The sequence below is a fragment of the Eleutherodactylus coqui genome, chromosome 8 (assembly GCF_035609145.1).
Source record: "Eleutherodactylus coqui strain aEleCoq1 chromosome 8, aEleCoq1.hap1, whole genome shotgun sequence".
In the NCBI taxonomy this organism is placed as follows: domain Eukaryota; kingdom Metazoa; phylum Chordata; class Amphibia; order Anura; family Eleutherodactylidae; genus Eleutherodactylus; species Eleutherodactylus coqui.
In genome coordinates this window covers 193,080,839-193,103,531 of record NC_089844.1, presented here as the reverse complement: position 1 = coordinate 193,103,531, position 22,693 = coordinate 193,080,839, and the positions used below count along the sequence as shown (strand labels likewise).

At 44.2% G+C, this 22,693-nt stretch overlaps 1 protein-coding gene across 2 annotated transcripts in view; it reads right to left on the bottom strand.

Annotated features, from left to right (window-relative positions):
• Positions 1 to 312: 312 nt before the first annotated feature.
• TMEFF2 (transmembrane protein with EGF like and two follistatin like domains 2) overlaps positions 313 to 22,693 on the bottom strand; it is an 895,617-nt gene continuing 873,236 nt past the window's right edge. For both annotated transcript variants that reach the window (XM_066577156.1, XM_066577157.1), the window contains one exon: positions 313 to 634. In XM_066577156.1, the coding sequence (XP_066433253.1) occupies positions 538 to 634 (97 nt within the window). In that variant the 3' untranslated portion in view covers positions 313 to 537. The remainder of the gene's footprint in view (positions 635 to 22,693) is intronic.

The window sequence follows — 22,693 nt, the reverse complement described above, 5'->3', positions numbered from 1 at the left end:
AAAACAGAGAAGTTGAGCCAATCGCCTTATGTCATGTGCTTCTGTAAGACGGTCGCCCATACTTGTAGTTTTTTTTTTACTATAGATCGACAGAATTATGCCATAACAGAAATCATTAGTTACCAAAGGAAGATTCACAATAATTATTGTCACTGCTGAGAAATTGGTTTAACCTTACAAAAGTTAAGCTGTACCATATTGCTATGGATCCAACACACCAAAAACTAATCTCAAGCATTCAAATACCAATAGCTCATTCTCATTTCCGAGTATTTATTATTTTAACAAATACATTAAAAAGGAAAAACTATATTAAGTGATATAAATAGTTTATTTACATTACAGAAAAACATCAAGACAATGTATACTATTTCAAATATATCCATACATATTCAAATATATCTGTAGTACATGTTTTCATTGGTGTAGATTACCACAAATGCAAGGCAACATGTGTAGGTCTTTTGTCCTTGTCTTGACTAATATTAATCTAGTCCAAGGTCTCCTCTGGAAGTTTTGCCATTGTGGAAACATGCTTTAGATTAGCCGTGTCGATGCTCTTGTCGTGTTGTCTGAACTGTAGTGGCCCGTGTTTTGCTTTTGTCTGTGGATCCGATTACTTCTTGGACATTTTCTGCAAAGTACAATAAACATTTCTATCAACAGTCTTTAGCTAAGTTAATTTGCCATGTGTGTCCATACAGAAAAATGTCTCAGGCCAACTCATCTCATAATATCTAATAGCACCAGACATTTTTTTTTTTCAAACTGTTTTTAATTTAAATGCCTAAATAAAACCACATTAATCAAAGAGAAAAAAACAGAAAAGAAGAGATATAAAAAGCTTTGAGCAGTGAGGGTCAGTAAATGAAGATCAAAAGGTATGCCAAGAATTGAGGATCCAGAACCTAGAGACAACACTAATCTGAGCCCAAATTGAGGAGAAAATATTAAAACACCCAAATCTGCCTTATGAAGAATTTTTAAGTAGTTTGTCACATTGTCTACATTTTATAGGGGGCAGTACTGAGCTCTATTCTTTGTAACATTTATTAATGACATTGTGCCGGCATTGTACAGTAAAATATCAATATTTGCAGATGATATAGAACTATGTAAAGTAACACAACAGAGATCTATAGCTCGGGGTACATACAGATCTAATAATAATAATCTTTATTTGTATAGCGCCAACATATTCCGCAGCGCTTACAAAACAGGAGGATACAGATACAAAACCATGGTTACATGTAGTAATCAGCTGATGGACGCAGTAGGGTGCGGGTCCTGCTCCAACGAGCTTACATACTACAGTTAATGGGGTGATACAGAAGGTAAAGGGCTGAAGATGTGCACGGTTTAGTGAGGTGGAAAGTGTGAGATGCTATACACAGACAATAGCCAGGCTCTATAGTAGCTGAATCGGTATGACGGCAGGGGGCGGTTGGTTACAGCTAGCAAGGATTGCAGTCAGTAGGACAGGGAGCATGTTATCAGGTGGAGTGCAGAAGAATTTGGTTTAGGGAATATGGTATGCCTAACTGAACAGGTGCGTTTTTAGAGAACGCCTGAAGTTTTGTATGTAGTGATTGCCCAGATAGTTTTGGGTAGCATGTTCCAGAGGACTGCTGCTGCTCTGGAGAAGTCTTTGAGGCAGGAATGAGAGGTTTGAGTTAAAGGGGCACTTAATCTGATTTCATTAGTGGAGAGAAGGGTGCGGACTGGGTGGTGGACTGAGATGACAGAGGCAATGTAAGGTGGCGCGGTGCTATGAAGAGCTTTTGTGGATGAGGGTAGTGAGTTTGAATTGTATTCTATATTTGATTGGCAGCCAGTGCAGTGACTGGCACAGGGCAGACGCATCCGAGTAGCGGCTGGACAGGAAGATGAGCCTGGTTGCAGCATTCAGGATGGCTTGGAGAGAGTAGAGTCTGGTGCAGGGGAGGCCGATCAGCAGCAAGTTGCAGTAATCGAGCCGAGAGTGGACGGGGGCAACAGTAAGCATTTTTAGCGTGTCCACGGTGATAAAAGGGTGGAGCATTGTTCTTGAGGTGCAGCTGACATGTTCGTGCCAGAGATTGGATGTAGGGGGTAAAGGAGAGACCAGAGTTAAATATAACCAAAAGACAGTGGGCGTGCTGTCTGGGAGTTATGGTGGCGCCACACACTGAGATCTGCATTTGGGTGCAAATGGATCTGGAGAAGTTAGGGGTTTGGGCAAAAAAGTGGCAAATGAGGTTTAACACTGATAAAGGTAAGGTTCTGCACATGCGCAAAGTAAATACATGTCATCATTACACACTGAATGGGAAACCACTAGGGAACACTGACATGGAAAAGGACTTGAGGATTTCATAACTGTAATCTTAATTAGAGCAACCAGTGTCAGGCAGCTGCTGCCAAAGCAAATAGGATCATGGGGTGCATCAAAAGAGGTCTAAGGGCGCATGATGAGAACATTGTTCTTCCTCTTTACAAGTCACTGGCCAGACCACACATGGGGTATTGTGCACAGTTTTGGGCCCCAGTACTCAAGAAGGACATATCAGAGCTTCAGTGGGTACAAAGGCGGACATATAAAGTAATGAATGGAATGGGCCGACTAAAATACCCAGAGGTCATCAAAATTGGGATTATTTGGTTTAGAAAAAAGACGGCTCAGGGGCAACCTAATAACTATGTATAAATATATCAGGGGTCAGTACAGAGATCTCTCCCATCATCAGTTTATACCCAGGACTGAAACAAGGTGGCGCTCTAATAACTATGTATAGTTATATCAGGGGTGCTTACAGGGTCAATGCTGGCCAATTAGAGAATAGTGCACAGCAGGGGCGTACCTAAAGGCTCAGGGGCCTGGGTGCAAAAGTTCAGCGCGGGCCCCGTCCCCATTTCATAACTAAACCGTGCTGCGTACAGCTGCAAAATGAATTTCCATACATGATCTGCCCCTTGGCATAATCTTTGCAAACATGACTTATTTACTGTACTACATGATAATTTGTTCGTAGCCTGGTAGGCCATTGTTACACACGCACCGCTTTCGCTTTTAACAGCTATTAGTACGGCATCTTCAGCGCTGTGCTGACCACAGTACAACGATCTTATTGATTTTAATGGTTACTCATACCTGCGCTCGAATGCAGTGTTTCTAATGTCGCGATTTTTGAGAGCTGTCTGTTTTAATTTTTGCTTTTTCGCGTTTTTTAACTCACCTCCTCACCCAACATAATGATTGGGTCCATTTAAAAGCACTGTCAAACTCTGTACCATGTGTTCAAAACCGCCAATCAAAATTGCGGGAAAATGCCATGATTGCGAACTGTATTTGCTGAACATGTGTGAGAGTCGCCTTAGGGCGTCTTCATGTTTTTGTTGAACTTTTTAAACACAATTAAAAAAAACACTTTTAAAAAACTGCATGCGGTATTCAAAGAACAAATACGTTTTTAAGAAACTTCATAGACTATTAAAAAAAGCGCCTGTGTTTTGGATGTGTTTAATTGTGTGTAAGGTCTAATGCACATGGGTGTATTTGCACTGTGGGATTTGGGGCTTCAGTTCCTGCAGCAAATACAGCCCATAGGACATGCATTAAAAAATGCATTTCCATGCCCACGAGCGTAAATCAACTGCAATATTCCGCTTGCGGGTGGAAATCGCAACATGTCCTATTTCAGTGCGAGCCTCGGACAGGCTGAGACAAGTAATCCAAAGGTCACTGCAGGGGCACAGGCTCTCATCTCGATGCGAGGATCTCATAGTTGGTATCCGACCTAGCTGTCTGCATTCGGCCTAAAGTGTGCAAATATATACAGGGAGATGTATGACTTATACCAGAGATAGAGAGATATGAGAGAGCTATGAGAGAGAGAGAGAGAGAGAGGAGAGAGAGATAAGAGAGAGAGAGATAAGAGAGAGAGAGAGAGAGATAAGAGAGAGAGAGAGAGATAAGAGAGAGAGAGATAAGAGAGAGAGAGATAAGAGAGAGAGATAAGAGAGAGAGATAAGAGAGAGATAAGAGAGAGATAAGAGAGAGATAAGAGAGAGATAAGAGAGAGAGATAAGAGAGAGAGATAAGAGAGATAAGAGAGAGAGATAAGAGAGAGAGATAAGAGAGAGAGATAAGAGAGAGAGAGATAAGAGAGAGAGAGATAAGAGAGAGAGAGATAAGAGAGAGAGATTAGAGAGAGAGATTAGAGAGAGAGATTAGAGAGAGAGATTAGAGAGAGAGATAAGAGAGAGAGATAAGAGAGAGAGATAAGAGAGAGAGATAAGAGAGAGAGATAAGAGAGAGATAAGAGAGAGATAAGAGAGAGATAGAGAGAGAGATAGAGAGAGAGAGAGATAAGAGAGAGAGCTAAGAGAGAGAGCTAAGAGAGATAAGAGAGAGAGATAAGAGAGAGAGATAAGAGAGAGAGATAAGAGAGAGATAAGAGAGAGATAAGAGAAAGAGAGAGATAAGAGAGAGAGATCAGAGAGAGATAAGAGAGATAAGAGAGAGAGATAAGAGAGAGAGAGATCAGAGAGAGATCAGAGAGAGATAAGAGAGATAAGAGAGAGAGATAAGAGAGATAAGAGAGAGAGATAAGAGAGAGAGATCAGAGAGAGATAAGAGAGATAAGAGAGATAAGAGAGAGAGATAAGAGAGAGATAAGAGAGAGATAAGAGAGAGATAAGAGAGAGATAAGAGAGAGATAAGAGAGAGAGATAAGAGAGAGAGATAAGAGAGAGAGATAAGAGAGAGAGATAAGAGAGAGAGATCAAAGAGAGATAAGAGAGAGAGATAAGAGAGAGAGAGATCAGAGAGAGATCAGAGAGAGATAAGAGAGATAAGAGAGAGAGATAAGAGAGAGAGATCAGAGAGAGATAAGAGAGATAAGAGAGATAAGAGAGAGAGATAAGAGAGAGATAAGAGAGAGATAATAGAGAGATAAGAGAGAGATAAGAGAGAGAGATAAGAGAGAGAGATAAGAGAGATAGATAAGAGAGAGATAAGAGAGAGAGATAAGAGAGAGAGATAAGAGAGAGAGATAAGAGAGAGAGATAAGAGAGAGAGAGATAAGAGAGAGAGAGATAAGAGAGAGAGATATGAGAGAGAGATATGAGAGAGAGAGATATGAGAGAGAGAGATGAGAGAGAGATGAGAGAGATGAGAGAGAGATAAGAGAGAGATGAGAGAGAGATATGAGAGAGATATGAGAGAGAAAGATGAGAGAGAGAGATGAGAGAGAGAAAGATGAGAGAGAGATAGATGAGAGAGAGAAAGATGAGAGAGAGAAAGATGAGAGAGATATGAGAGAGATATTGAGAGAGATAGGAGAGAGATATGAGAGAGAGAGATGAGAGAGATAAGAGAGAGATAAGAGAGACAGATAAGAGAGAGATAAGAGAGAGAGATAAGAGAGAGAGGTATGAGAGAGAGAGATAAGAGAGAGAGAGATAAGAGAGAGATATATGAGAGAGAGAGATATGAGAGAGAGATATGAGAGAGAGATATATGAGAGAGAGATACGAGAGAGAGATACGAGAGAGAGATACGAGAGAGAGATACAAGAGAGAGATACGAGAGAGAGATACGAGAGAGAGAGAGATACGAGAGAGAGATCCGAGAGAGAGAGAGAGAGAGAGAGATAGGAGAGAGAGAGAGAGAGAGAGAGAGAGAGAGATAGGAGAGAGAGATAAGAGAGAGAGATAAGAGAGAGAGATAAGAGAGAGAGAGATAAGAGAGAGAGAGATAGGAGAGAGAGATATGAGAGAGATATGAGAGAGATATGAGAGAGAGAGATATGAGAGAGAGAGATGAGAGAGAGATGAGAGAGATGAGAGAGAGAGATGAGAGAGAGATGAGAGAGAGATATGAGAGAGAGATATGAGAGAGATGAGAGAGAAAGATGAGAGAGAGATGAGAGAGAGAAAGATGAGAGAGAGATAGATGAGAGAGAGAAAGATGAGAGAGAGAAAGATGATAGATAGATGAGAGAGATATTGAAAGAGATAGGAGAGAGAGATATGAGAGAGATATGAAAGAGAGAGAGATATGAAAGAGAGAGAGATGAGAGAGAGAGAGATACGAGAGAGAGAGAGATACGAGAGAGAGAGAGATAAGAGAGAGAGATAAGAGAGAGATAAGAGAGAGAGATAAGAGAGAGATAAGACAGAGATAAGAGAGAGAGAGATAGGAGAGAGATAGGAGAGAGAGAGAGATGAGAGAGAGATGAGAGAGAGAGGAGAGAGAGAGATGAAAGAGAGATATGAGAGAGATGATAGAGAGACAAAGAGATATGAGAGAGATGTGTGAGAGAGATATGATAGAGAGAGATGTGTGAGAGAGATGTGTGAGAGAGATATGATAGAGAGATATGAGAGAGAGATGTTTGAGAGAGATATGAGAGAGAGATATGAGAGAGAGATATGAGAGAGAGATATGAGAGAGAGATGTGAGAGAGAGAGATATGAGAGAGATGAGAGAGAGATATGAGAGAGATGAGAGAGAGATGAGAGAGCGATATGAGATATATATATATATATATATGAGAGAGAGAGGTGAGAGAGATGAGAGAGATGAGAGAGAGATATATGAGAGAGAGATGAGAGAGAGATGAGAGAGAGAGATAAGAGAGAGAGAGATAAGAGAGAGAGAGATAAGAGAGAGAGGTATGAGAGAGAGATAAGAGAGAGAGAGATAAGAGAGAGAGATATGAGAGAGAGATATATGAGAGAGAGATATATGAGAGAGAGATACGAGAGAGAGATACGAGAGAGAGATACGAGAGAGAGATACGAGAGAGAGATACAAGAGAGAGAGATACGAGAGAGAGATACGAGAGAGAGAGAGATACGAGAGAGAGATCCGAGAGAGAGAGAGAGAGAGAGAGATAGGAGAGAGAGATAAGAGAGAGAGATAAGAGAGAGAGATAAGAGAGAGAGATAAGAGAGAGAGATAGGAGAGAGAGATATGAGAGAGATATGAGAGAGAGAGATATGAGAGAGAGAGATGAGAGAGAGATGAGAGAGATGAGAGAGATGAGAGAGAGAGATGAGAGAGAGATGAGAGAGAGATATGAGAGAGATATGAGAGAGAGATATGAGAGAGATGAGAGAAAGATGAGAGAGAGATGAGAGAGAGAAAGATGAGAGAGAGATAGATGAGAGAGAGAAAGATGAGAGAGAGAAAGATGAGAGATAGATGAGAGAGATATTGAAAGAGATAGGAGAGAGAGATATGAGAGAGAGAGATGAGAGAGATATGAAAGAGAGAGAGATATGAGAGAGAGATATGAGAGAGAGAGAGATACGAGAGAGAGAGAGAGAGATACGAGAGAGAGAGAGAGAGAGATACGAGAGAGAGAGAGAGATAAGAGAGAGATAAGAGAGAGATAAGAGAGAGAGATAAGAGAGAGATAAGAGAGAGAGAGATAGGAGAGAGATAGGAGAGAGAGAGATGAGAGAGAGAGATGAGAGAGAGAGGAGAGAGAGAGATGAAAGAGAGATATGAGAGAGATGATAGAGAGACAAAGAGATATGAGAGAGATGTGTGAGAGAGATATGATAGAGAGAGATGTGTGAGAGAGATGTGTGAGAGAGATATGATAGAGAGATATGAGAGAGAGATGTTTGAGAGACATATGAGAGAGAGATATGAGAGAGAGATATGAGAGAGAGATGTGAAAGAGAGAGATATGAGAGAGATGAGAGAGAGATATGAGAGAGATGAGAGAGAGATGAGAGAGCGATATGAGATATATATATATATATATATATATATGAGAGAGAGAGATGAGAGAGATGAGAGAGAGAGATATATGAGAGAGAGATGAGAGAGAGATGAGAGAGATGAGAGAGAGAGATGAGAGAGAGATGAGAGAGATGAGAGAGAGATATATGAGAGAGAGAGAGAGATGAGAGAGAGATATGAGAGAGATACGAGAGAGAGAGAGACATGAGAGAGAGAGATATGAGAGAGAGATATGAGAGAGAGATGAGAGAGAGAGATATGAGAGAGAGATATGAGAGAGATATGAGAGATATGAAAGAGAGAGAGAGATGAGAGAGAGATATGAGAGAGATACAAAAAACACGTCAGGGAGGCGCTACCTGTGACGGCTTGCAATTATTAACTCTTAGAGTAATCACTAAAAGTGAATTGGAATACTTAAAAAATGAATCAATTAGACTCACCCGGTGTCTGGCGAGCACCCCTGTACAGGGGTCTCACCAGCACCTCCACATCCTCGTCGGCTTTAAAAATCCCCTGGCGTGTCCATTCGGCTGCTGGGCTTCTGTGTCCTGCTAGCTAGCAGGACCCACTCGAAGTGTTTTCGTATACAGACTTGATGAAAAAAGGAAATGCCCGCGCTCTTTGGGACCTGAACACCAGGGTCGGGCTAGAGACACCACTTGCTTCAAACTTTTATTCTTAATATCCTCTGTGCAACGCGTTTCGTCGTCCACACAACGACTTTCTCAAGCACACTAGTTACAATATTACATATACACTCTATATATAGTTAACTCACTTTTTGGCGGCAGCATCCCATTCGTTGCGCTGGCTTCGGGTGTTGGCGTCCCACGTGTCTGTCAGATGCGAGGCGCCATGTCAGGAAAGAGTAACGGCATAGTACTTCCGGGTATGGTGACGTATGCCATGTCAGGAAAGAGTAACGGCATAGTACTTCCGGGTATGGTGACGTATTCCTCCCCCCCCCCCCCCCCTTTTTTCATAATAGATTAACATGCCCCAATTATGGGACGTTTAGGGTAAATCATTATTATTATTATTCTTTATATAAATATTCACTTTTTTGTGAAGCAAACCAATGGGTATATTTAAATACTACTAAATAATAAATTTACATTATGCAGAGAGGTACATCAATAGAATAATTTCTGTTCAAAACTCCAGATAGATAAAGGTAATCTAAATAGTATATAGAAATTTTCTATTTGTCCTCTCAACACAAATGAGGACCGCTGAAAGCGCTCCAAAACAAACGGCCCGAGACATTCTCCCCGGTCGTCAAGGATACAGCTTATACACAACACGATATGTGATAGGACTAACTAGGAGAGACACGCGGTGTTTACACAGTATTCTAACGTAGCTAACGCAAATAGCGTAAACACCGCTGATAGAGTGATTGACAGCTCAGGAACCTATGAACACGGAGATAGAACGCTCTGGGCATGTAGCTCCACCCAGACCCGGCATACGTCACCATACCCGGAAGTACTATGCCGTTACTCTTTCCTGACATGGCGCCTCGCATCTGACAGACGCGTGGGACGCCGACACCCGAAACCAGCGCAACGAATGGGATGCTGCCGCCAAAAAGTGAGTTAACTATATATAGAGTGTATATGTAATATTGTAACTAGTGTGCTTGAGAAAGTCGTTGTGTGGATGACGAAACGCGTTGCACAGAGGATATTAAGAATAAAAGTTTGAAGCAAGTGGTGTCTGTAGCCCGACCCTGGTGTTTAGGTCCCAAAGAGCGCGGGCATTTCCTTTTTTCATCAAGTCTGTATACGAAAACACAGATATGAGAGAGAAACAGATATGAGAGACAGATATGAGAGAGAGATATGAGAGAGAGAGAGATGAGAGAGAGAAAGATGAGAGAGAGATATGAGAGAGAGATATGAGAGAGAGAGATGTGAGAGAGAGATGTGAGAGAGAGATGTGAGAGAGAGATAGAGAGAGTTGTGAGAGAGATATGAGAGAGAGATATGAGAGAGAGAGATATAAGAGAGGAAGATATGAGAGAGATGAGAGAAAAAGAGAGATAGAGAGAGTTGTGAGAGAGATATGAGAGAGAGAGATATAAGAGAGAAAGATATGAGAGAGATGAGAGAAAAAGAGAGAGAAAGAGAGAGATAAGAGAGAGAGAAAGAGAGAAGGATGAGAGAGAGAAAGATGAGAGAGAGAGATATGAAAGAGAGAGAGATGAGAGAGAGATATGAGAGAGAGATATGAGAGAGAGATATGAGAGAGAGAGATGAGAGAGAGAGAGATGAGAGAGAGATGAGAGAGAGATATGAGAGAGAGATATGAGAGAGAGATATAAGAGAGAGATGAGAGAGAAAGAAAGATGAGAGAGCGATATGAGAGAGAGAAAGATATGAGAGAGATATGAGAGAGAGATATGAGAGAGATATGAGAGAGACAGAGATATGAGAGAGACAGAGAGAGAGATATGAGAGGAAGAGAGATATTTGAGAGAGAGAGATTTGAGAGAGAGATATGAGAGAGAGATATGAGAGAGATATGAGAGAGACAGAGAGAGAGATATGAGAGAGAGATGTGAGAGAGAGAGATGAGAGAGACAGAGAGAGAGATATGAGAGAGAGATGTGAGAGAGAGAGATGAGAGAGAGATGAGAGAGAGATGAGAGAGAGATGAGAGAGAGATATGAGAGAGAGATATGAGAGAGAGATATGAGAGAGAGATATGAGAGAGAGATATGAGAGAGAGATATGAGAGAGACAGAGAGAGAGAGAGATATGAGAGAGAGATATGAGAGAGAGATATGAGAGAGAGATAGATATGAGAGTGAGAGATATGAGAGAGAGAGCGATATGAGAGAGATATATATGAGAGAGAGAGGTGAGAGAGAGATGAAAGAGAGAGATATATGAGAGAGAGATATGAGAGAGAGATATGAGAGAGAGATATAAGAGAGAGATATGAGAGAGAGAGAGAGATGAGAGAGAGAGATATAAGAGAGCCCTTCACAGATATAGACTAAAATAATACTTCTTTATTAAGATCCTTTAAAAACATATACGGGCTAATTTGTGCACACACAACATAAAGACCAAAGCATACTACAATATCCCTTCCATAGAACGAGTCTCTAATTTTTGGTCATGAGACTACTCGGCGTCCAGACAGTAGAGTATGACTGGGTAGCCTTTGATAATTGTGAGTAGTACATGTAATCACTAATAGGTCAGTTGGTATATAGTTGACTAATATACAGAGGGACACCTCAAAGAGTGAGAAATGGTTAAGTCCCAGTGATATTAAGAATATATAGCCATTAGTATCCAAAGACTATAATTCCAAAAGTCAGAGATACAAATAGATTCATACGCTCAACGCGATGAGAGAGATATGAGAGAGATATGAGAGAGAGATGTGAGAGAGATATGAGAGTGAGAGATGAGAGAGAGAGATATGAGAGAGAGATATGAGAGAGAGATGAGAGAGAGAGATATGAGAGAGAGATGAGAGAGAGAGATATGAGAGAGATATGAGAGAGAGATATGAGAGAGAGAGATTTGAGAGAGATATGAGAGAGAGATATGAGAGAGATATGAGAGAGAGATATGAGAGAGAGATATGAGAGAGACAGAGAGAGATATGAGAGAGAGATATGAGAGAGAGATGTGAGAGAGAGAGATATGAGAGAGAGATGAGAGAGAGATAGATATGAGAGTGAGAGATATGAGAGAGAGAGCGATATGAGAGAGAGATATATATGAGAGAGAGAGGTGAGAGAGAGATGAGAGAGATGAGAGAGAGAGAGAGATATGAGAGAGAGAGATGAGAGAGAGAGATGAGAGAGAGAGATGAGAGAGAGATATGAGAGAGAGATATGAGAGAGAGATATGAGAGAGAGAGAGAGATGAGAGAGAGAGATATAAGAGAGCCCTTCACAGATATAGACTAAAATAATACTTCTTTATTAAGATCCTTTAAAAACATATACGGGCTAATTTGTGCACACACAACATAAAGACCAAAGGATACTACAATATCCCTTCCATAGAACGAGTCTCTAATTTTTGGTCATGAGACTACTCGGCGTCCAGACAGTAGAGTATGACTGGGTAGCCTTTGATAATTGTGAGCAGTACATGTAATCACTAATAGGTCAGTTGGTATATAGTTGACTAATATACAGAGGGACACCTCAAAAAGTGAGAAATGGTTAAGTCCCAGTGATATTAAGAATATATAGCCATTAGTATCCAAAGACTATAATTCCAAAAGTCAGAGATACAAATAGATTCATACGCTCAACGCGTTTCCCCACTGATTAGTGGTTCATCAGGAGCAAAAAGAGTATACAAGACAGACTATTTGTGTCAATATACACAGTCTTATATAGACTGTGTGATAGATAAAGACTAGAGATGAGCGAACGTACTCGTCCGAGCTTGATATTCGTGCGAATATTAGGGTGTTCGGGATGCTCGTTACTCGTAACGAGTACCACGCGATGTTCTGGTTACTTTCAGTTTCCTCTCTGAGACATTAGCGCGCTTTTCTGGCCAATTGAAAGACAGGGAAGGCATTACAACTTCCCCCTGTGACGTTCAAGCCCTATACCACCCCCCTGCTGTGAGTGGCTGGGGAGATCTGATGTCACCCGAGTATAAAAATCGTCCCCTCCCGCGGCTCGGCTCAGATGCCTTGTGAGTTAGCTGAGGGACAGTGGTATCGTGCTGGAGCTGCTGTAGGGAGAGCGTTAGGAGTTAGTGTAGGCTTCAAGAACCCCAACGGTCCTTCTCAGGGTCACATCTAATAGTGTGCAGTACTGTGTTAGCACTGTATTTTTTATTTTTTTTTCAAAATTGGATCTGCAGAGCATTGCGCCCTGCAATAGGGACAGAAGTGGTGGTTAGGCAGGGAGAGTGTTAGCAGTGAGTGTAGGCTTCAAGAACCCCGACGGTCCTTTCTAGGGCCACATCTATCCGTGTGCAGTACTGTCCAGGCTGCTGTTAGCAGTGTTGCATTTTTTTTTTTTTTTCTCAAAACCGGCTGTGCAGACCATTGCACCCGGCATTAATACTACAGGGATAGAATTGTGTAGGCAGGGCCAGAAGACATACATTATTCATTGAATAGACGCAGTGTGGCTTTTCCTTTGAAAAACAAGGGAAAAAATTCTATTTCGCCTGCCTCTGACAGTCCTCAGGGCTCTGGGTACGTGTGTGCTGCGTGCAGAACGTTAAAAAAAATCAGACGCAGCCAGCTACGTTTTACTGCAGGCTTGCGCCAATTTTTTTCCTGCATGGGAAATCCCTGATCTGCTGTAGCGAATAACTTTGCATCACTGCAGTTCTCTGACACATTTGCAGGGCCACAACACAGTTATTAAACTTAGTAGTATTCATTGAATACACGCAGTGTGGCTTGTCCTTTGAAAAACAAGGGAAAAAATTATATTTTGGCTGCAGGCGTGCGCCAATTTTTTTCCTGCCTGGGAAATCAAATCACTGGTAATACACCATGCTGAGGGGTAGGGGTAGGCCTATAGGACGTGGACGCGGGCGAGGACGCGGAGGCCCAAGTCAGGGTGTGGGCACAGGCCGAGCCAGTGCGGTGGCCAGGGGTAGAGGCATGGCCAGACCGAATAATCCACCAACTGTTTCCCAAAGCGCCTCCTCGCGCCATGCCACCCTGCAAAGGGCAAGGTGCTCTACGGTGTGGCAGTTTTTCACAGAGACGCCTGACGACCGACGAACAGTGGTGTGCAACCTTTGTCGCGCCAAGATCAGCTGGGGAGGCACCACCAACAGCATGCGCAGGCATATGATGGCCAAGCACCCCACAAGGTGGGACGATGCCCGTTCACCGCCTCCGGTTTGCACCACTGCCTCTCCCCCTGTGCCCCAACCTGCCACTGAGATCCAACCCCCCTCTGAGGACACAGGCACTACTGTCTCCTGGCCTGCACCCACACCCTCACCTCCGCTGTCCTCGGCCCCATCCAGCAATGTCTCTCAGCGTAGCGTCCAGACGTCGCTAGCGCCACAGTTTGAGCGCAAACGCAAGTACGACGCCACGCACCCGCACGCTCAAGCGTTAAACATGCACATTGCAAAATTGATCAGCCTAGAGATGCTGCCGTATAGGCTTGTGGAAACGGAGGCTTTCAAAAGCATGATGGCGGCGGCGGCCCCGCGCTACTCAGTTCCCAGTCGCCACTACTTTTCCCGATGTGCCGTCCCAGGCCTGCACGACCACGTCTCCCGCAACATTGTACGCGCCCTCACCAACGCGGTTACTGCCAAGTTCCACTTAACAACAGACACGTGGACAAGCACAGGCGGGCAGGGCCACTATATCTCCCTGACGGGACATTGGGTGAATTTAGTGGAGGCTGGGACCGAGTCAGAGCCTGGGACCGCTCACGGCCTACCCACCCCCCGAATTGCGTGCCCCAGCTCGGTGGTGGTATCTGCGGGGGTGTATGCTTCCTCCACTAAACCACCCTCCTCCTCCTCCTACGCAACCTCTGTCTCGCAATCAAGATGTGTCAGCAGCAGCACGTCGCCAGCAGTCGGTGTCACGCGGCGTGGCAGCACAGCGGTGGGCAAGCGTCAGCAGGCCGTGCTGAAACTACTCAGCTTAGGAGAGAAGAGGCACACGGCCCATGAACTGCTGCAGGGTCTGACAGAGCAGACCGACCGCTGCCTTGCGCCGCTGAGCCTCCAACCGGGCATGGTTGTGTGTGACAACGGCCGTAAGCTGGTGGCGGCTCGGCAGCCTCACGCACGTGCCATGCCTGGCCCATGTGTTTAATTTGGTGGTTCAGCGCTTTCTGAAAAGCTACCCCCACTTGTCATACCTGCTCGGAAAGGTGCGCCGGATCTGCGCACATTTCCGCAAATCACACACGCACGCTGCCACCATGAGGACCCTGCAACATCGGTTTAATCTGCCAGTGCACCGACTGCTGTGCGACGTGGGCACACAGTGGAATTCTACGCTCCGCATGTTGGCCAGACTCTATGATCAGCGTAGAGCTATAGTGAAATACCAACTCCAACTTGCGCGGCGCAGTGGGAGTCAGCCTCCTCAATTATTTACAGAAGAGTGGGCCTGGTTGGCAGCCATCTGCCAGGTCCTTGGAAAATTTGAGGAGTCTACCCAGGTGGTGAGCGGCGATGCTGCAATCATTAGCGTCACCATTCCTCTGCTATGCATCTTGAGAAGTTCCCTGCAAAGCATAAAGGCAGACGCTTTGCGCTCGGAAACAGAGCCGGGGGAAGACAGTATGTCGCTGGATAGTCAGAGCACCCTCCTGTCTATATCTCAGCGCGTTCAGGAGGAGGAGGAGGAGCATGAGGAGGAGGGGGAAGAGACAGCTTGGCCCACTGCTGACGGTACCCATGCTGCTTGCCTGTCATCCTTTCAGCGTGTATGGCCTGAGGAAGAGGAGGAGGAGGATCCTGAAAGTGATCTTCCTAGTGAAGACAGCCATGTGTTGCGTACAGGTACCCTGGCACACATGGCTGACTTCATGTTAGGATGCCTTTCTCGTGACCCTCGCGTTACACGCATTCTGGCCACTACGGATTACTGGGTGTACACACTGCTCGATCCACGGTATAAGGAGAGCCTTTGCACTCTCATTCCCGAAGAGGAAAGGGGTTCGAGAATGATGCTATACCACAGGGCGCTGGTGGACAAACTGATGGTAAACTTCCCATCCGACAGCGCTAGTGGCAGAAGGCGCAGTTCCGAGGGCCAGGTAGCAGGGGAGGCGCAGAGATCAGGCAGCATGTACAGCGCAGGAAGGGGAACATTCTCCAAGGCCTTTGCCAGCTTTATGGCTCCCCAGCAAGACTGTGTCACGGCTCCCCAGCAAGACTGTGTCACCGCTCCCCAGTCAAGGCTGAGTCGGCGGGAGCACTGTAAAAGGATGGTGAGGGAGTACGTAGCCGATCGCTCGACCGTCCTCCGTGACGCCTCTGCCACCTACAACTACTGGGTGTCGAAGCTGGACACGTGGCCTGAACTCGCGCTGTATGCCCTGGAGGTGCTTGCTTGTCCTGCGGCTAGCGTCTTGTCAGAGAGTGTGTTTAGTGTGGCTGGGGGAATCATGACGGATAAGCGTACCCACCTGTCAACCGACAGTGCCGACAGGCTTACACTCATCAAGATGAACAAAGCCTGGATTTCCCCAGACTTCTCTTCTCCACCAGCGGACAGCAGCGATACCTAAGCAATACGTAGGCTGCACCCGCAAATGGAAGCATCGTTCTCTCTCACCATCCAAAACGGGGACATTTCTGCTTCATCAATCTGTGTATAATATTCCTCCTCCTCCTCCTGCTCCTCCTCCTGAAACCTCACGTAATCACGCCGAACGGGCAATTTTTCTTAGGGCCACAAGGCTCACTCATCTAATTTTTCTAAACAATTTTTATACGTTTCAATGCTCTTAAAAGCGTTGAAACTTTAACTTGAACCAATTTTTCGTTAAACTGGGCTGCCTCCAGGCCTAGTTACCACTTAAGCCACATTAACCAAAGCGATTAATGGGTTTCACCTGCCCTCTTGGTTGGCCATGGCCAATTTTTTGGATGTACATTAGTACTCTTGATACAGCAATTTTTGTGGGCCCTCGCCTACAGTGTAATCAAATGAATTTTTAGCCCACCTGCATTACAGCTGACGTTACATCCGCTGTGTTGGGCAATGCAATGGGATATATTTATGTACCGCCGGTGGCTTCCTGGCACCCACCCATGCTGTGGGTCCACAGAGAATTATAAATGCATCTGTTTCCACATCTAAAGAACCCCAGTCAGACTGGGGCATGCAGTGTGGGCCGAAGCCCACCTGCATTAAGCACGACATTACTACCTCAGCTGTGTTGGGCAATGCAATGGGATATTTTTATGTACCGCCGGTGGGTTCCAGGGAGCCACCCATGCTGTCGGTCCACAGGGACTTCACAATAGGGAGTTGTACCTGCCTGTGTCTATGAATTAAAAACCGCGGTCTGACTGGGGCATGCAGACACCTTGACAGAATGAATAGTGTGTGGCACATAGGTTCCCCATTGCTATGCCCACGTGTGCAGCTCCTGATGGCGGTGGCACAGGATTATATTTCTCATTGCTTCTGTACAGCATTGTGGGCTATCGCCCCTCCCCTTTTAAAGAGGGTCGCTGCCTAGCCGTGCCAACCCTCTGCAGTGTGTGCCTGCTTTTCCTCTGGCAGACGCACTTATAAATAGACATGAGTGTGGCGTGGCATGAGGGCAGCTGAAGGCTGGGCAGGGACAGTTTGGTGTGCGCTGTGGACACTGGGTCGTGGGGGGGGTGGTTGGTCAGCATGTAACCCAGGAGAAGTGGCAGCGGAGTGTCATGCAGGCAGTGATTGTGCTTTGTTGGAGGTAGTGTGGTGCTTAGCTAAGGTATGCATTGCTAATGAGGGCTTTTCAGAAGTAAAAGTTGTTGGGGGGGGGGGGGGGGCCACTCTTGCCGGTATTGTGGCTTAATAGTGGGACCTGGGAACTTGAGATGCAGCCCAACATGTAGTCCCTCACCTGCCCTATCCGTTGCTGTGTCGTTCCCATCACTTTCTTGAATTGCCCAGATTTTCACACATGAAAACCTTAGCGAGCATCGGCGAAATACAAAAATGCTCTGGTCGCCCATTGACTTCAATGGGGTTCGTTACTCGAAACGAACCCTCGAGCATCGCGAAAATTTCGTCCCGAGTAACGAGCACCCGAGCATTTTGGTGCTCGCTCATCTCTAATAAAGACCACTTGATGATGGTGAAGGAATAATTATCGACTGCTAGAGGTAAGTAGATATATCATATAGGTCGTAATATTCCAAATATTATGCGCTTGATTAATTATTGTTTAGACCACCTTCCTTATCTTAGGAGCAACCATTAAAGTGATTGTAGCTTTAGTAAGGCAATCAGCTATCTGTCTGATATCTTGACGGTTATGCAGAGACGATAGATCAACTACACATGAAAGAGTTAACCAGTTCTCAGAACAATTAGTTAGTTAGTGATAGTGCTCTGAACAGGTAATAGGAGTATCTGATTCTAAGAACCATAGGCAGATTCCTTAGTAGTATATGTCAATTTGACTTGTGTATAGAGATGATTGCTAGCTCTAATACACTGCCCATAAATGGAGCTCCTAGCAGATCAAGGGAATTAGTTTGGTCTACATATAGAAACGCTGGCTGTTAATAATTTTACAGACAGATCGAGAGATTAGCTGACTCTCTCAAAGATAAACTGTCTGCCAAAGAAGCATAGTATCCAATAGTCCCAGATGGGAGTATTAGGAGCATATGCAGTATCAACAGTAGTGAGAGAAGAGGCTAGTCTAGACCAATAGTCTGACTATTAGTCCTTTAGATAGTTCAATCACTGAGGTGCCCACAGCGTTTCTATCTAAAGTGAGCGCATTAGTAGTTCTAACGCCTATTTACTGACTCAAGCATTAAAGTCGATAGAGATAGATCAAATGATAAATAAAATAAATGATAAAGAAAGGTGCAGCGCCTGTGGCTCTGATGGTGAGCCAGAGGCAATAATGACAATCACAGCGTTGGTGCTTTATATAGCCCTTCACCGTTCCACCCTTGGGGAGGGGCAGAGATATAAGAGAGAGAGAGAGATATGAGAGAGAGAGATGAGAGAGAAAGATATGAGAGAGAGAGATGAGAGAGAAAGATATGAGAGAGAGAGAGATGAGAGAGAGAGAAAGATGAGAGAGAGATATGAGAGAGAGAGATATGAGAGAGAGAGAGATGAGAGAGATATGAGAGAGACAGAGAGATATGAGAGAGAGATATGAGAAAGAGAAAGATGAGAGAGACATGAGAGAGAGATATATAAGAGAGAGATATGAGAGAGAGAGTGAGAGAGATATGAGAGAGAGATGAGAGAGAGATATGAGAGAGAGATGAGAGCGTGAGAGATATGAGAGAGAAATATGAGAGAGTGAGAGATATGAGAGAGAGATATGAGAGAGAGAGATATGAAAGAGAGAGGGATATGAGAGAGATATGAGAGAGATATGAGACAGTGAGATATAAGAGAGAGATATGAGACAGAGAGATATAAGAGAGAGAGAGATATGAGAGAGATATGAGAGAGAGTGAGAGAGAGAGCGATATGAGAGAGAGATGTATGAGAGAGAGAGAGAGATATGAGAGAGAGATATGAGAGAGAGAGATGAGAGAGAGAGATGAGAGAGAGATATGAGAGAGAGATATGAGAGAGAGAGAGATATGAGAGAGAGAGAAATATATAAGAGAGAGAGATATGAGAGAGATATGAGAGAGAGATATGAAAGAGAGAGATATATGAAAGAGAGATATGAAAGAGAGAGTGAGAGAGATCTATGAGAGAGATCTATGAGAGAGATCTATGAGAGAGAGATATGAGAGAGTGAGAAATATGGGAGAGAGAGAGATATGAGAGAGAGATATATATAAGAGAGAGAGAGATGACAATTTCGGACGGCTGAGCACAGAATCCTGAAGTGGTGTGTTGGAGGGACATCAACAGAGAAGAATGGCATCAGCTACTATATCCTCCCGCCTTCAGTCCAAAGACAGCACTTTGTCCCAATACTGGAGGGTTGCTTTAAAGGGGTGGTCTCGCGGCAGCAAGTGGGGTTATACACTTCTGTATGGCCATATTAATGCACTTTGTAATATACATCGTGCATTAAATATGAGCCATACAGAAGTTATTCACTTACCTGCTCCGTTGCTAGCGTCCCCGTCTCCATGGTTCCGTCTAATTTCGGTGTCTTCTTGCCTTTTTAGACGCGCTTGCGCAGATCCGTCTTCTCCCTTCTTCTCCCTTCGGCTCCGCTCGGCAGCATCGGCATTTTGGCTCCGCCCCTTTGTAGCATCATCGCGTAGCTCCGCCCCATGATGTGTGCCGGTTCCAGCCTCCTGATTGGCTAGAATCGGCACACGACGGGGGCGGAGCTACGCGATGATGCGTACAAGGGGGCGGAGCCAAAATGCCGATGCTGCCGAGCGGAGCCGAAGGGAGAAGAAGGGAGAAGACGGATCTGCGCAAGCGCGTCTAAAAAGGCAAGAAGACACCGAAATTAGACGGAACCATGGCGACGGGGACGCTAGCAACGGAGCAGGTAAGTGAATAACTTCTGTATGGCTCATATTTAATGCACGATGTATATTACAAAGTGCATTAATATGGCCATACAGAAGTGTATAGACCCACTTGCTGCCGCGAGACAACCCCTTTAATAATAGACATATAACTTGATCTGCCACAAATCTAAGCAATAAATGCTTCTTTCTCCCTTGTGATGCAGTTAAATGTTGTCCTAAATACTGTAAACTACATTACATAACATTAAATATGAATTATTTGCTTTTGCTGAAAATATGTAAATATCTTTTTAATACCCCTGATTAGTATTTGTGTTAAGAGAAAAAAAAAACAAATCCCAAATAGTTAAGGCCGTTTCGGCATACTGTGTCTCTGCGTAGAAGGAAGCCAAGGAGCAGGCGGGTCGCCCGCTGTAAATTATTAATAGTTTTCTCAGGGTTTATATACATTAATCCATATACTTTATTCTCTGCCTAATCCATTATGTGATGTTCAACCAAGCAAGCCTCATCAATGTTCACCGCTGAGAAGCTACAAACCTCTGATGACAGGGAACATTTTCGGAGTAATATACCTTTCTATTGTTTCTAGTTGACTGAATCTCATACTTCACTTGACAAACTTCCCCACTGCATAAGAATGCTTTGTAATGTCTCTCTCACTTGCTTCAGGCAGATCCCGTCTTGCATCTTATCCCCAGTGGCACCTTTAGTGACAGAAAATTCCCTTCCGTCTTAAATGTGTTAAATGCAAACTATGTATGACTTGTAGGAGGAAGGCATGCGGACACTAAGCAGTGAAAACTATAAGCATGACTTTATTGGTTTAAGCACATGGATCGGCAGTTGAATCAATGCACCACTGGCCAATCTATCACCAACTGGTCAGCGTGCAGAACATTGCTGTTATAGGTTACAAGTCTATCCTATGGGAAATGATGCTCAAGGATAAAGATAGCAACACAAACTACATCAGAATCAGGAATACATTTTCAGCTGTTTTCCTAAATTAATCCATAAGCTGCCTAATCATGGAACGTGTCCACCTAAAACAAAGCACAAATGATACTGTGATGGATGAGAAACTAATACAGAGGCTGAAAGAAACTGCTGTACTACTGCTAATGAATGTCCCAATGTATTATGTTATTATATTTTATTGCAATATTAACAACTGAATCATGGTCAGCCTTGTCTATGTGTGACCCAGGCGGGCACACTGGGCACTGGCCACCAGCTTGTAGGGAGGGGGCAGCAGGTGAATGGGATCTTCCTGTGTGACAATGCATTGCCGAGCTACATAAATCATCCTCCTCCTGGCTCTGATGTTTTGAGGCCCCACTGTCAGCCCATCAGTCCCACTGCACACATTCGCTTAGTTCTGTTAATGTATCTGGGCAAGATGGATTCCATCAAGTAGGAGGAAATCCTAGAAGAAAGCATCATGCCTTCTGTGAGGAAGCTGAAGCTTGGGATCACCAGATCTTTCAACAGGACAAGGAGTACAAGCAGACCTCAAAGTCTACCAAGGCTTGGTTTCAGAAGTAGTCCTGGAAGATTTTGGAGTGGTTGTCACAGTCACCTGACTTGAAGCCTATAGAAAATCTTTGCTGGGATATGAAGGTGGTGGCTGCAGCGCAAACCTGGAGGCCGTTGTCCATGAGGAAGACTCCTCAGGACCGCTGCCAGAAGCTGCTGTCTGTCTGTAGCCACTCAGAAGGACAGAAGCTGCTCTACCAAGTACTAAAAACCCCATTATGGAGAGGGATAATCCTGAGAATGCAGGAGTCAGAAAAAATGGGATTTTGTGATGAATTTGGAAAAGCCACTTGTTATATTTCTTGTTTGGAGTTATTTAAATTGTTCTTGTTTGATTGTTCGTTTGTTTTTGCCAACAGTTAAAAGTTTGTAAATTTGACAAATAAACCTGATTTGCAAATGGGGGTTGAAAAATTTTAATTTCATCTAATAATACAATTTTTTGACATTACATCTAAGGCCTCCTGCCCACAGCCATGGTGGACTCTGCCAGAGGAATATCGCAGCAGAGGTCGACACGGTGCCCCACAAAGACCCCATACTCACCTCTCTGGATTTGCCGCGTCAGTCCCATCCAGCGAGCGCGTGAAGCGGCTAGCGGTGACATGTAATCACGCAATACTTCCGCTGTGATCACAGCGGAAGTATCGTATGACGAACGGCTTCCATTGACTACAATGGAAGCCGGCCGTGCATTTTTCTGCAGCAGTTACAACATGCCACGATTTCTTTCCGCAGTGTGAACATTGAATTATTAGGTTCAATAAAACCTAATAGTTGCAGGATAACGCTGCAGATTTCCGCTGCGTAAACCGTGGCAGAAATACGTCCGTGGGAATCAGGCCTAAGTGGCTCTTGGGTGGAGTTTCATTATTAACGATATTACAAAAGTATAACATCTGCCAAATCTAAAATTGTGCAAAATGTGTTACGACTAGCAGTAACAAGAGTGAAGCACGTTCCCACCACACGTTCCCACGTCTGTTGCTACTGTCATTATCCTTTGCCTTGTTATATTAGTGTCTGCCTTACGAGGAGATACGAAATAACGAGTGCCTGCCTTTGTTGGTTTGACTGAAAATGTTGTTCAAGAAAAAGTACTCTTCTTAAAAAAAATCAAGAACTTCAAAAACCCAAAGGCCCGGTCTAAAAGCTGGAATGGTTTCATTTTAAAAGATTTTAAAAAGTTTTCCGCCGTCTCACTGCCATGAAGGAATGAAGGGCTTGTTGGGTTCTCAAGACTAACAAATTATCTGAGTGTCTGCAGGATTCTGTCTGCAAA